We start from the raw sequence: 13,530 nt of genomic DNA on the forward strand, positions 1-13,530 counted from the left end.
GCTAAGATTTGATGGGCTTAATGGCCTCTTATGCACTATAGGGATTCTATGAATGAACATCTGGAATTAAAAGTGTAATGATGACCATGAAAACACTGTCACTAATATCTTTGGGGAAGGAAATCTTACCTGCACGTGTCTCCAGACCTTGTGATTGACTCTGAAATGCCAGTTAGTGATGGGCAAAGAATGCTGGTTAGCCAGCGATGCCCACATCTTTTGAACAAATAAAACATTACGGTGCTGTCTCTCGTGTGGAAGATGTTTGGTATATAGAAGAACAGAAAGGGAAAATTGCCAGACATGACACAGAAAGGGTCCTATGTTCTGTGGCGCTTAGAAGAATGAGAAGTGATCTCGTTGAAAAGGTATAAGATTGTGAGAGTGTTTGACTGGGTGACTGTCTGCCCTAGCTGTAGAGTCCAGACCCTCTGGTCTCAGGATAGGGGGTAAGCCATTTAGGATTGATATGAGAATTGTGAATCGTTGGAATTCTCCAGCACAGAAAGCAGTGGAAACTCGGTTATTGAGCATATTCAAGACAGAGGTTGAGGATTTTTCGGGCATTGGGATGATAAGGGACAGAAGCGGGAAAGCAGAGTCATGGGTTGAACATCAGTCGTGATCTTAATGAATGGTGCAGAAAGCTCGAGGGTCTGTGGGCCTAATCTTGTTACTGTTTCTTCAGTTTTTTAAACGAGGATTTGCTACGCGATCTCAGTCCAACCCTGGACCCAGTGCAGCAGGTGGGAAATATGCAGCGAGTGTCAAAGGGAGAAAATATACTGCCATGCATATCCTGCATGTGACTTCTTTCTTCACAGATACCCGTCATATTGCTCTCTCCCTCCTCCCCCCCCGTCCCGTGCTTTACAACATGCTTGGTGGGAGACGTACAGAAGTAAGGGTGTTCCATGGCCTCTCTCGCCGTAAGCCGAGCTTGATGGTCGTAACGGAGCAACTTGTCTAAAAAGTCCAGGGCCTCCGAGCTGACCAGATGCTGGTTTTCACTGTGCACAAAGCGCTCCCACCTCTTCCGAGAATGCCTGGAGGTGAAAGGGGAAGACGGGAGTTAACAACTATTGGCAAGATATCACAGTATCTCAGAGACACTGCCAAAAGCATTTCAAATACAGCAGGTTATTCAGCCAGTCGAGAGCGCACAGCAGGATCCCAGAGGGCGTGGAGGGGCTGAATGGCCTTTTCCCCATGCTGCACAGCTGGAGGGGCTGAATGGCCTTTTCCCCATGCTGTGCAGCTCATAGAAAGAAATCACAGAAATCCTACAGTGCAGAAAGAGGCCATTCGGCCCATCGAGTCTGCACCGACCACAATCCCACCCAGGCCCTACTCCTATACCCCTACACGTTTACCCGCTAATCTCTCTAACCTACGCATCTCAGGACAGTAAGGGGCAATTTTAGCACGGACAATCAACCTAACCCGCACATCTTTGGACTGTGGGAGGAAACCGGAGCACCCGGAGGAAACCCACGCAGACACGAGGAGAATGTGCAAACTCCACACAGACAGTGACCCAAGCCGGGAATCGAACCCAGGCCCCTGGAGCTGTGAAGCAGCAGTGCTAACCACTGTACTACCGTGCCGCCCCAATTCAGCTGGAGGGGCTGAATGGCCTTTTCCTCATGCTGTACAACTGGAGGGGCTGAATAGCCTTTTCCCCATGCTGCACAGCTGGAGGGGCTGAATAGCCTTTTCCCATGCTGCACAGCTGGAGGGGCTGAATAGCCTTTTCCCCATGCTGCACAGCTGGAGGGGCTGAATGGCCTTTTCCCCATGCTGCACAGCTGGAGGGGCTGAATGGCCTTTTCCCCATGCTGCACAGCTGTTGTCTTTCTGCCTCCTTCCAGTTCTAATGGCTCAGTAGCACCACTAAGAGGAGCACAGTGGTATTGCAGTAATTTGTAACATACTGGAAGGAAAATATTATGATGTGGAGATGCCGGCGTTGGACTGAGGTGAACACAGTAAGAAGTTTAACAACACCAGGTTAAAGTCCAACAGGTTTATTTGGTAGCAACTGCCACTAGCTTTCGGAGCCTTAAGCTCCAATTCGCATTCCAACCATTATTCTGTAAATTGAGTTTGTGTCTTTATATGCCCTGTTTGTGAACAGAATTCTCACTACGAAGAAGGAGTTTAAGGCTCCGAAAGCTAGTGGCATTTGCTACCAAATAAACCTGTTGGACTTTAACCTGGTGTTGTTAAACTTCTTACGAGGAAAATATTAGGCAGGTTAATACCTGGTTCCATGCCAGTACTCTGCTCGTACAAGCACAGGTGGACAAGAGACAAAGATAGCACTAGCTCCCACAGAACCAGAAACCTCCAACAGTGCCTTCAGCAGGGCAGAAGACCACCAAGCTGGTGCAAGGATGGTCTTGCTCTAAAGCCAGATTCATAAAATCCCTACAGTGCCAAAGGAAGCCATCCAGCCCATCGAGTCTGCACTGCCCTCTGAAAGAGCACGCCACTCATGCACCCTCCTCCGCCCTAGCCCCATAACTCCGCACATTTACCACGGTAATACACCTAACCTACACATCTTTGGACTATGTGAGGAAACCAGAGGAAACCCACACAGACTCAAGAACAGCTTCTTCCCTGCTGCTGTTAAACTTTTGTATGGACTTACCTCGCATTAAGTCGATCTTTCTCTACACCCTAGCTATGACTGTAACACTACATTCTGCACCTTCTCTATGAATGGTATGTTTTGTCTGTATAGCGCGCAAGAAACAATACTTTTCACTGTATGTTCATACATGGACAATAATAAATCAAATCAAATCAGAAATGGGGAGAGCGTGCAAACTCCACACAGACAGTGACCCAAGTTCAGAATTGAACCTGGATCCCTGGCGCTGTGAGGCAGTAGTGCTAACCTCATGGGGGAATCTAGAACTGGGGGTACAGTTTAAAGATAAAGGGTTTTAAGACTGAGGCAAAGAAGAATCCTTTTTTAAAATTCAAAATAAAACTAATATATTTTTTAAATAGCTTTATAAAACTTTGGTTAGGCCGCACTTAGAGTATTTCGTTCAATTCTAGTCGTCACATTGCACCTCCACTACCCGTGGAGGCTTTGGAGAGGGTGTAGAAGAGGTTTACCAGGATGCTGCCTGGATTGGAGGGTATGAGCTATAAGGGGAGGCTGGACAAACTAGGGCTGTTTTCTCTGGAGCGGCAGAGGCTGAGGGGAGACCTGATAGAAGTCTATAAAATCATGAGAGGCATAGACAGGGTTAACAGTTAGAAACTTTTTCCCAGAGTTGAAATGTCTAATACTAGGGGGCATGCACTTAAAGTAAGAGTGGGAAAACTGAAAGGAGATGTGAGGGGTAAGTTTTTTACACAGAGAGTGGTGGGTGTCTGGAACGCGCTGCCAGGGGTGGTGGTGGAGGCAGATACGATAGGGACGTTTAAGGGGCTTTTAGCCAAGCACATGAATATGCAAGAAATAGAAGGATATGGGCCAAGGGCCGACAGAAGGGATTAGTTTAATTTGGTGTCATGTTTGGCACAACATTGCGGGCCAAAGGCCTGTTCCTGTGCTGGACTGTTCTATGCTCTATTTACGGGATGCAGATGTCGCTGGCTAGACCAGCATTTATTGCCCCATCCCTCGTTTCCCTTGAGAAGGTGGTGGTGAGCTGCCTTCTCATATATAGAACCCCTATAGTGCAGAAGGGGGCCATACGGTCCATCAAACCCACACTGACAACATTCCCACCCATGCCCTATCCCCATAACTCCATTATTTACCCTGATAATATCCCTGATACTAAGGGGCAATTTAGCATAGCCAATGAGTCGGGACGTCTTGATGAAGTTGGTTTGGCCACACTTGGCAAGGCCACACTTGGAATACTGTGTGCAATTCTGGTCACCCTATTATAGAAAGGATATTATTAAACTAGAAAGAGTGCAGAAAAGATTTACTAGGATGCTACTAGGACTTGATGGATTGAGTTATAAGGAGAGGCTGAATAGACTGGGACTTTTTTCTCTGGAGCGTAGGAGGCTGAGGGGTGGCCTTATAGGGGTCTATAACATAATGAGGGGCACAGATCAGCTAGATAGCCAATATCTTTTCCCAAAGGTAGGGGAGTCTAAAACTAGAGGGCATAGGTTTAAGCTGAGAGGGGAGAGATACAAAAGTGTCCAGAGGGGCAATGTTTTCACACAGGGTGGTGAGTGTCTGGAACAAGTTGCCAGAGGTAGGAGTAGAGGCGGGTACAATTTTGTCTTTTAAAAAACATTTAGATAGTTACATGGGTATGATGGGTATAGAGGGATATGGGCCAAATGCGGGCAATTGGGATTAGCTTAGGGGTTTAAAAAAAAAGGGCGGCATGGACAAGTTGGGCCGAAGGGCCTGTTTCCATGCTGTAAACCGCTATGACTCTAATCAACCTAACCCACACATCTTTGGACCGTGGGAGGAAACCGGAGCACTCGGAGGAAACCCACGCAGACACAGGGAGAACGTGCAAACTCCACACAGTGATCCAAGGTAAGAGTTGAACCTGGCACTGTGAGGCAGCAGTGCTAACCACTGTGCCACCCTATTTATTGTTTTTTTTTGAGAAAGAAATTATTTTTAAAAAACCACCAACTACTGCAGTCCCAGAGGTGTGGGTCTTTGTAGCGGTTCGACACATTTGAGTACCTCGCTCGGCCATTTCAGAGGGCAGTTGAGAGTCAACCACATTTCTGTGGCTCTGGAGTCTAACGTAGGCCAGACTGGGTAAGTACAGCAGATTTCCTTCCCTAAAGGACAATAGTGAACCGGATGGGTTTTGACTAAATTCAAATTCCACCATCAATCATATCCAACCCCAGGTCCCCAGAGCATTACCTGGGACCCTGGATTACTAGTCCAGTGACAATACCACTACGCCACCACCTCCCCATGAAGCATCTCAAAGGATCATTTGTATTCCTCGTGTATACAGAACACTGGGGCTGTCTCATTGAATATGACTGAATTAGACACATTTTTGACCGACGGGAATCAAGGGTACTGGCAAGGAAGTGGAATTAAGACATAATCAGTTCGGCCATGATCTTATCGACAGGATCAAGGAACCAAATGGCCTACTCCTAATCCTCTTTCTTATGATCTTGTGATCAAAGTCTTGAAAAGTTTAAATTGACTCACTGCTTTTCGGGGAATTGGGAAAAAGGAGGGAGGAAATAGAATTCCAGGTTTTCACTACACTTTTGTAAAACAGGTAGATGAGCCAGGGTTCCAGCTCCTGGTGGGATGAGTGTCAATGGAGCTCTCTGGGGAGGACAGGACAAGACACAGCTGTTTACAGCTGGAATAACCTCCCTGAATGTGTCTGAGCTGACTAGAGTGAGGAAAGCCTCTTGAATTAACCAAAAATTTCCCCACCAAACTAACATGATCTAAACCTCGGTGTTAAAAGGCAGTAGGCCAGAGTCCCAATGTTGTAACATGTTCTCTTTTGTTTAATATCCAAAAGCAGAGGTGTGGGTGAGGAGGAAGGAAGCTCCAATCTTGATATAAATACCTCTAGCCCCATCCCCTTCAGGTTTCAATGAAGAAATAAAAACCATGAGGACTCACCTGCCCAAAATATCATTAAAGCGTGGGTCTAGTTCAATGTTGTATTTGTCGATATAATCGTACAAGTCTTCCGTTCCCAGCACCTTGGCAATTCGAACCAACTGGAAAGTGAACAATAAATCAGTGACCTGGATTTGGGTCAACAGAGCATCAATTCAAAGTCTGCAGATAGCACAGAATTCAGGAATGTATACACTGTGAGGAGACTCCAGGGGGACATAAAGAGCCTGGTGAAATGGGCAGACAGGTCTGCAACTTAATGTAGAGCAGTGTGAAATGATACATTTTGGTGGAAGAACAAGGAGAGGCAATATCAGCTAAACATTACATCGCTAAAGAAACACACAGCCCTAGTGACGTATGTAGAGATGAATGGACGCTTGAGAACTTTGTTAAAAGGATATTCAGGAGCCTTGGCTTAAAGGAGTACTGAGTACAGAGTCAAATAATTTACACAAAGCCTTTACAAATCATTGGTTAGAACTCAGATGGAGCACTGCATCCAATTCAGGCCATCACAGATTAGGAAGGATGGCAAGAACCCCCAGACTCCTGCTTGCTTTATTGACCTTTCAACTTATCTTGCCATCTTCAAACGTTCTGCACCTACTCCCCCCCCAGGGATAAGGAAGTTCAGTTAATGTGGAGACTGGAGAAGCTGGTAGAGACTTGACAGGGTGGATTCTGATAGAATATTCCCCCTCATGGGACAAACTAAAGCCAGGGTACACGGTTCAAAAATAAGAGGTCCACCATTTAAGACGGAGATGAGAAGCAACTTTTCTCTTGAGGGTCAGTCGTCTTTGAAACTCTTTCCCAGAGAGCAGGGTGGGGGAAACAGAGTCAATGAATATTTTTAAGGCAGATGTAGATAGATTATTCACACTAACAAGATGGAGTTGAGGCCACAATCAGGTCAGCCATGATCTTGCTGAGTGACGGAGCAGATTTGAGGGGCTGAATGAGCTACTCCTGCTCCTATTTCGTATGTTTGAATGTAAAGTTAAGGGGAGTTTTCATTGCATATTTAGGTGTTCAAAATCAGGGAGAATTTTGAAATGATCCCTGCGGCAAAAGGGTCAATAACAAGAGGAAATGGATTCAACACAAGTGGCAAACGAAACAAGGATAACATGGGAAAAGCTTTCAGTAACACAGCAAGCTGTGATCTGGAACATGCTGTCTGAAAAGACACTGAAAGCAGATTCAATAAACTTCCAAAAGAAAATTGGAGAAATATTTCAAGGGGAGAAAATTGCAGAGCGATGAGGAAAGGGGAGAGTGGGACTCTTTCAAAGAGCCAGCACAGGCACAAAGGGCCGAATGGCTTCCTCCTGACCCTTTGGTGAAAATCAAATTTAGCATCAGCCATTTTGGGTGAATTAAGTTTAGCTGAGGATTGAGGCTAAAGTGGTTGTGGAGAGAGTGCATTTGCGAGGATGGAGGGACAGGTGGTTCAAGAGAAAAAGTTACTTCTCATCCCCGTCTTAAATGGTAGACCTGGCTTTAGTTTGTCCCATGAGGGGGAACATTCAATCAGAATCCACCCTGTCAAGTCTCTTCCAGCTTCTCCAGTCTCCACATTAACTGAACTTCCTTATCCCTGGGGGGAGGGGGGAGTAGGTGCAGAACTTTTGAAGATGCCAAGATAAGTTGAAAGGTCAATAAAGCAACAGTGGTTAGCACTGCTGCCTCTCAGCATCAGGGACCTAGGTTCAAAATGTTAAAGTTGATAGTGGAGTCAGACACTTTAGGAACATTTAAGCGGTTATTGGATAGGCACATGGAGCACACCAGGATGATAGGGAGTGGGATAGCTTGATCTTGGTTTCAGATAAAGCTCGGCACAACATCGTGGGCCGAAGGGCCTGTTCTGTGCTGTACTGTTCTATGTTCTATGTTCATTTATTAGTCACAAGTAAGGCTTACATTACCACTGCAATGACGTTACTGTGAAATTCCCCTAGTCGCCACACTCCGGCGCCTGTTGGGGTCAATGCACCCTAACCAGCACGTCTTTCAGACTGTGGGAGGAAACCGGAGCACCCGGAGGAAGCCCATGCAGACACGGGGAGAACGTGCAAACTCCACACAGACAGTGACCCAAGCTGAGAATCGAACCCGGGTCCCTGGCGCTGTGAAGCAGCAGTGTTACCAATTCCTGCCTCAGGTCACTGTCTATGTGGAGTTTGCACATTCTCCCCGTGTCTGTGTGGGTTTCCTCCAGGTGCTCCGGTTTACTCCCACAGTCCAAAGATGTGGAGATGCCGGCATTGGACTGGGGTAGGCACAGTAAGAAGTGCCTGTAAAGACTTGATTACCTGTTAAAGACTCGCATTCTAACCATTATCTTGTAATTGAGTTTGTGTCTTTATATGTCCTGTTTGTGAACACAACTCCCACTCACCTGATGAAGGAGCAGCACTCCAAAAGCTCATGCTACCAAATAAACCTTCTGTACTTTAACCTGGTGTTGTGAGACTTCTTACAGTCCAAAGATGTATAGGTAAATGCGCGGGGTTAGGGGGATAGAGCAGAGGGGGGGTGTCCATGGGATGCTCTCTCGGAGAGTTAGTGCAGACCTGATGAGCCAAATGGCCTCTTTTTGCACTGTAGGGATTCTATGGCTCCATGGAGCAGACACATACAAGAGCGAGAGAGAGCAAGACAGAGAACAGTAGACTGCTTAGCCGGTTGGGTTTCCCTGCACTTTCCTCTTTTGAACTTACAGCATAGTCAAGAATTAGCAGAATTTGGCAAAATCATTAAGTACAGTGGCTGAGGCAGGCTGATTGTGCAGGGCTGAAGGGGTCAGTGAGAAACCTTGGTTTCCTTTCTGGCTATGAATGAATAATGCTGGCAGGGAAATGGACAGATGGTGGGTGAGAGGAGGAGATGTGGGTGAGAGAGTGACAGGGTATTAGTCTGTTGTATAAACCTCTGTCTACAATTAGTCTGACGTATGATAGTCTATCACCTGGTCATAGTTGTCGTGCCCATGGAAGAAGGGCTCTTTTCTGAAGATCATGCTGGCCAGCATACAACCTAAACTCCACATGTCGAGACTGTAGTCGTACATCTAGGAGGGAACAGGAGGTTTAGTTAGTTCACACGGCTCTCACTGCGTGATTAGTTCAATTTTATTAAGTAAAATAAAACTAAGTTCATTTATTAGTCACAAGTAAGGCTTACATTAACACTGCAGTGAAGTTACTGTGATATTCCCCTAGTCACCACAGTCCGGCGCCTGTTCGGGTCAATGCACCTAACCATCACGTCTTTCAGACTGTGGGAAGAAACCAGAGCACTTGGAGGAAACCCAGGCAGACACGGGGAGAACGTGCAGACTCCAAACAGACAGTGACCCAAGCCGGGTCCCTGGAGCTGTGAGGCAGCAGTGCTAACCACTGTGCCCTCATCATTTCTCTTCAGGTAATGGTCCAAGTCCCTTTGAAGTGCTGAGTGACCCTGTCCGAGCACTCTCTCAGGCAGTGCATCCCAGATCCAAACCACTTTCACTACATGCTCACATCACCTCTGGGTCTTTTAGCAACGGGGTGACCAACTCTCGGCAAAAAATTTAAGGGACCCTTTCAGATTGGATTGGTGGGTGTGGGGGGAGGGATGTGTTCAGGCCACCAAAGAGGAGAGCACTAGCGCAGACAATCTGATAATTATCCTCATTGCATTATGTGGGATCTTGCTGTGCATGAACTGACAGTCACGCTTCCTACAAATGTGGCAAATGTTGTGCCTTTGTTTAAAAAGGGCTGCAGGGAAAAGCCTGGGAACTACAGGCCGGTGAGCCTCACATCTGTGGTGGGTAAGTTGTTGGAAGGTACTTTGAGAGACAGGATCTACAGGCATTTAGAGATGCAAGGACTGATTAGGGACAGTCAGCATGGCTTTGTGAGTGGAAAATCATGTCTCACAAATTTGATTCAGTTTTTTGAAGGGGTAACCAAGAAGGTAGATGAGGGCAGTGCAGTTGATGTTGTCTACATGGACTTTAGCAAGGCCTTTGACAAGGTACCACATGGTAGTTGTTGTATAAGGTTAAATCTCACGGGATCCAGGGTGAGGTATCTAAATGGATACAAAATTGGCTTGATGACTGAAGCCAGAGGGTGGTTGTAGAGGGTTGTTTTTCAAACTGGAGGCCTGTGACCAGCAGTGTGCCTCAGGGATCAGTGCTGGGTCCACTGTTATTTGTCATTTATATTAATGATTTGGATGAGAATATAGGGGGCAGGGTTAGTAAGTTTGCAGATGACGCCAAGATTGGTGGCATAGTGGACAGTGAGGAAGGTTATCTCCAATTGCAGCGGGATCTTGATCAATTGGGCCAGTGGGCTGACGAATGGCAGATGGAGTTTCGACAAATGTAAGGTGATGCATTTTGGTAGATTGAACCAGGGCAGGACTTACTCAGTTAATGGTAGGGCGTTGGGGAGAGTTACAGAACAAAGAGATCGAGGGGTACATGTTCATAGCTCCTTGAAAGTGGAGTCACAGGTAGACAGAGTGGTGAAGAAGGCATTCAGCATGCTTGGTTTCATCAGTCAGAACATTGAATACAGAGTTGGGATGTCTTGTCGAAGTTGTACAAGACATTGGTAAGGCCACACTTGGAATACTGTGTGCAATTCTGGTCACCCTATTATAGAAAGGATATTATTAAACTAGAAAGAGTGCAGAAAAGATTTACTAGGATGCTACCGGGACTTGATGGATTGAGTTATAAGAAGAGGCTGGATAGACTGGGACTTTTTTCTCTGGAGCATAGGAGGCTGAGGGGTGACTTTATAGGGGTCTATAAAATAATGAGTTGCTACAGAGTATCTTACAGAGCTCTGAGATAGTTAACACTGCTGCCATTACAATAATCTCTCAATGGGGACACTATCCAGCCCTCTCACTGGTTTATAGACACATGTCTAGTCACGATGCTGTGTCCACAATCAGGCAAGCCTGATGGACCAGATAATGTTTCCCTGTCCATTTGTTTGTCCAGTGAAGACGCTGACCGGCTGGCACTTTGCAAACCTACCTGGTAGTCGACCAAAAGCTCAGGTCCCTTGAAGTATCTGGATGCCACCCTTACGTTGTACTCCTGTCCTGGGTGGTAAAACTCGGCCAGGCCCCAGTCTATCAGTCGAAGCTAAGGGTCAGAAAGAGAGAAAAAAACCACAAGACAAATCAGGATAAATCTGTTGGCCATTGTGCTGCTTCACACATCCCGAGAGAAAGACGCTGTACATATTTCTGGCTGGTTCGGGGATAGAAAGCAGGCTCAGTCCTTGTGATCTCTCACAGTGGCTGCGAAATAATTCCAGTCAGCAATTCCAGAGGTGAGACTGAGAACAGACCGAGGGGAAATCAGCATCTCATATCTGACAATGCCTTCCAAAACTCAGTGCGTATCACAATAATGTGCCTCAGTCAGAAAATACAGGTTCAAGCCTGTTCGAGAGCACAGCGCCATCAGCAGAGCAGTGTGGGGGCAGTGTAGCACCCTTGGCGAGGGCAGCACGGAGGGAGCAAGGCACTGTCAGTGGGGCAGCATGGAGGGAGTGCCAACTCTCTGACATCCCACCCAGACCTTATCCCCGTAACCCTACTAATCCCCCTAACCTACACATCTTGGGACAATTTAGCATGGTCAGTCCCCCCTAACCTACACACCTCTGGACTGTGGGAGGAAACCAGATTCTGTTTTATTGGCATCAAATGCTGCTGTAAAAGCAGTGCCGTTATTGGAGATTGGAATTTCTGGCAGACCATACGTAGTGACGGTTTGTCCTAGTTTTCTGATCACTGCGGATGACGTTGTTATTTCAGGAATATCAAGCCATTTGGAATGGGCATCAACAATAATCAGGAACATAGAGCCCATAAAAGGACCTGCGAGATCTACGTGTAACCATGCCCAAGGTGGGCCAGGCCAATCCCGCGGGTGCAAGTGAGCTGAAGGAGGCAGTGCTTGTTGAGATGGATATTGATTACAATTCCTGGCTAGATTCTCAATAGCTTTATCAATGCTGCAATAACTGTGAAGGTGACGCTTTGTGGCTTGAAGTTATAAAGGATTTCTTCCCAATGATAAATAGATATTTACAAACAAGGATCTGACAGAACTGAACACACGATTATCTGCACTCCTCCCCGGCTCCAACCAGGGATCCTCCTCAACCCTTGCTCCCGATTGACTCAGCTTCCCACGCTGCCCCTCCAACCTGATCACAATGCCCCTCAGGGATCACCTCAGGCCCTCTGCCGCGCTGCCACGCTCACCAATCGGAACTTTGAAGCTTTCAGTTTCTAGCATTAACTGTGTTTTTAGGGCCGAGCGGTCTAGGCTTCAGCGTACAGAGTCTTGTGAGACCACATCTGGAGTAGCATGCGCAGTGGAATGATCTTCTCCAGAGTGTGCTGAAGCTGGGATCACTGGATAAAGCCAAGTTCAATACTGACCCCTGAGGCACACAGCTGGTCACAGGCCTCCAGTTTGAAAAACAACTCTCTACAACCACCCTCTGGCTTCTGTTAAGAAGTCGTCTCACAATACCAGGTTAAAGTCCAACAGGTTTATTTGGTAGCAAAATCCACTAGCTTTCGGAGCGCTGCCCCTTCGTCAGGTGAGTGGGAATTCTGTTCACAAACAGGGCAAATAAAGACACAAACTCAATTTACAAAATAATGGTTGGAATGCGAGTCTTTACAGGTAGTCAAGTTTTAAAGGACCACACTTAAAGGTATCACACGATTGGTGAGTCTGATAGCCAAGTTCCGCACACATGAGGACAGCCTCAACCAGGACCTTGGGTTCATGTCACACTATCTGTAACCCCCATAACGACTTGCCTGGGCTTGCAAAATCTCACTAACTGCCCTGTCTGGAGACATAACACATCTCTTTAACCTGTGCTTAACGCTCTCTCCAGCCTAAAAAGTGAGGTACACATCAGCCCTTTACCTTTCTGTGTTCATGGTCGATCATCACATTGTGTGGTTTAACGTCTCTGTGCATGATTCCCATACTGTGACAGTAATCCAGGGCCTGGCCACAGAAACACAGAATACAAACAGCAAAAAGTCAATCTAACCATTATAAAAACACCTTCACAACTGGGGGTGCAGGGGTGAGAGGACAGGGGCTGAAAGGGGCAACCGTCAATGGGGAGCTGCAATCCCTCACTCCTGCTTCCCTTCCTCTCTGCCAAGACAGGAGCAGCTATGGGGAGCCAGCGAGGGAAAGGGTCAGGGGAGGAGGAGGGGTTGCGTGGGGGGGGGGGGGGGGGGGGGGGGGGACAGCAAGGGAAAGGTCAGGGGAGGAGGAGGGGTTGCGTGGGGGGGGGGGACAGCGAGGGAAAGGGTCAGGGGAGGAGGAGGGGTTGCGTGGGGGGGGGACACAGCAAGGGAAAGGGTCAGGGGAGGAGGAGGGGTTGCGTGGGGGGGGGACAGCGAGGGAAAGGGTCAGGGGAGGAGGAGGGGTTGCGTGGGGGGGGGGGGGGGAAGCGCGGGGACAAGAGAGGGGGCCAGAAGGGGGAGGTGACGGGGGACGGGGGGGGTTATGTGGTGAGTGGAAGAGTCTGAGTTAGTTGACGAGCGGGCACGTCAGGTTGGCATCGAGTGGGAGTTAAGTTCAGAGTTAGCAAGTTAATAAATGTGAGCAAGAGAGGATTTTTGGGCCATTTACATTCAAAGCAGTCACAAGGTTTTTAATGTAAAAATTACAAGTCAGGAACACTCTCATTATATTGTCTTCTTCTGGGAAAGTAATTTTTGTTTTGCATGTTTAAATTTAAGATGCAGTTTTTGGAACACACTAGGAATGCTAAACAAGGGATAGCTGTATTCAGTAGAATCATAAAATCCCAGCAGTGCATAAGGAGGCCATCGAGTCTTGCACC

General features: G+C 47.2%; 1 protein-coding gene across 6 annotated transcripts in view; it reads right to left on the bottom strand.

Moving 5' to 3' along the window:
* LOC144504550 (casein kinase II subunit alpha) overlaps window positions 1-13,530 on the bottom strand; it is an 82,824-nt gene that overhangs the window by 16,427 nt on the left and 52,867 nt on the right. For all 6 annotated transcript variants that reach the window (XM_078230039.1, XM_078230068.1, XM_078230078.1 and 3 more), the window contains 5 exons: window positions 12,594-12,677; window positions 10,668-10,778; window positions 8,595-8,696; window positions 5,618-5,718; window positions 898-1,046 (listed from right to left, as the gene is read on the bottom strand). In XM_078230039.1, coding sequence (XP_078086165.1) covers window positions 898-1,046; window positions 5,618-5,718; window positions 8,595-8,696; window positions 10,668-10,778; window positions 12,594-12,677 — 547 coding nt within the window. The remainder of the gene's footprint in view (window positions 1-897; window positions 1,047-5,617; window positions 5,719-8,594; window positions 8,697-10,667; window positions 10,779-12,593; window positions 12,678-13,530) is intronic.

The sequence above is a fragment of the Mustelus asterias genome, chromosome 2 (genome assembly GCF_964213995.1).
Source record: "Mustelus asterias chromosome 2, sMusAst1.hap1.1, whole genome shotgun sequence".
NCBI lineage: Eukaryota > Metazoa > Chordata > Chondrichthyes > Carcharhiniformes > Triakidae > Mustelus > Mustelus asterias.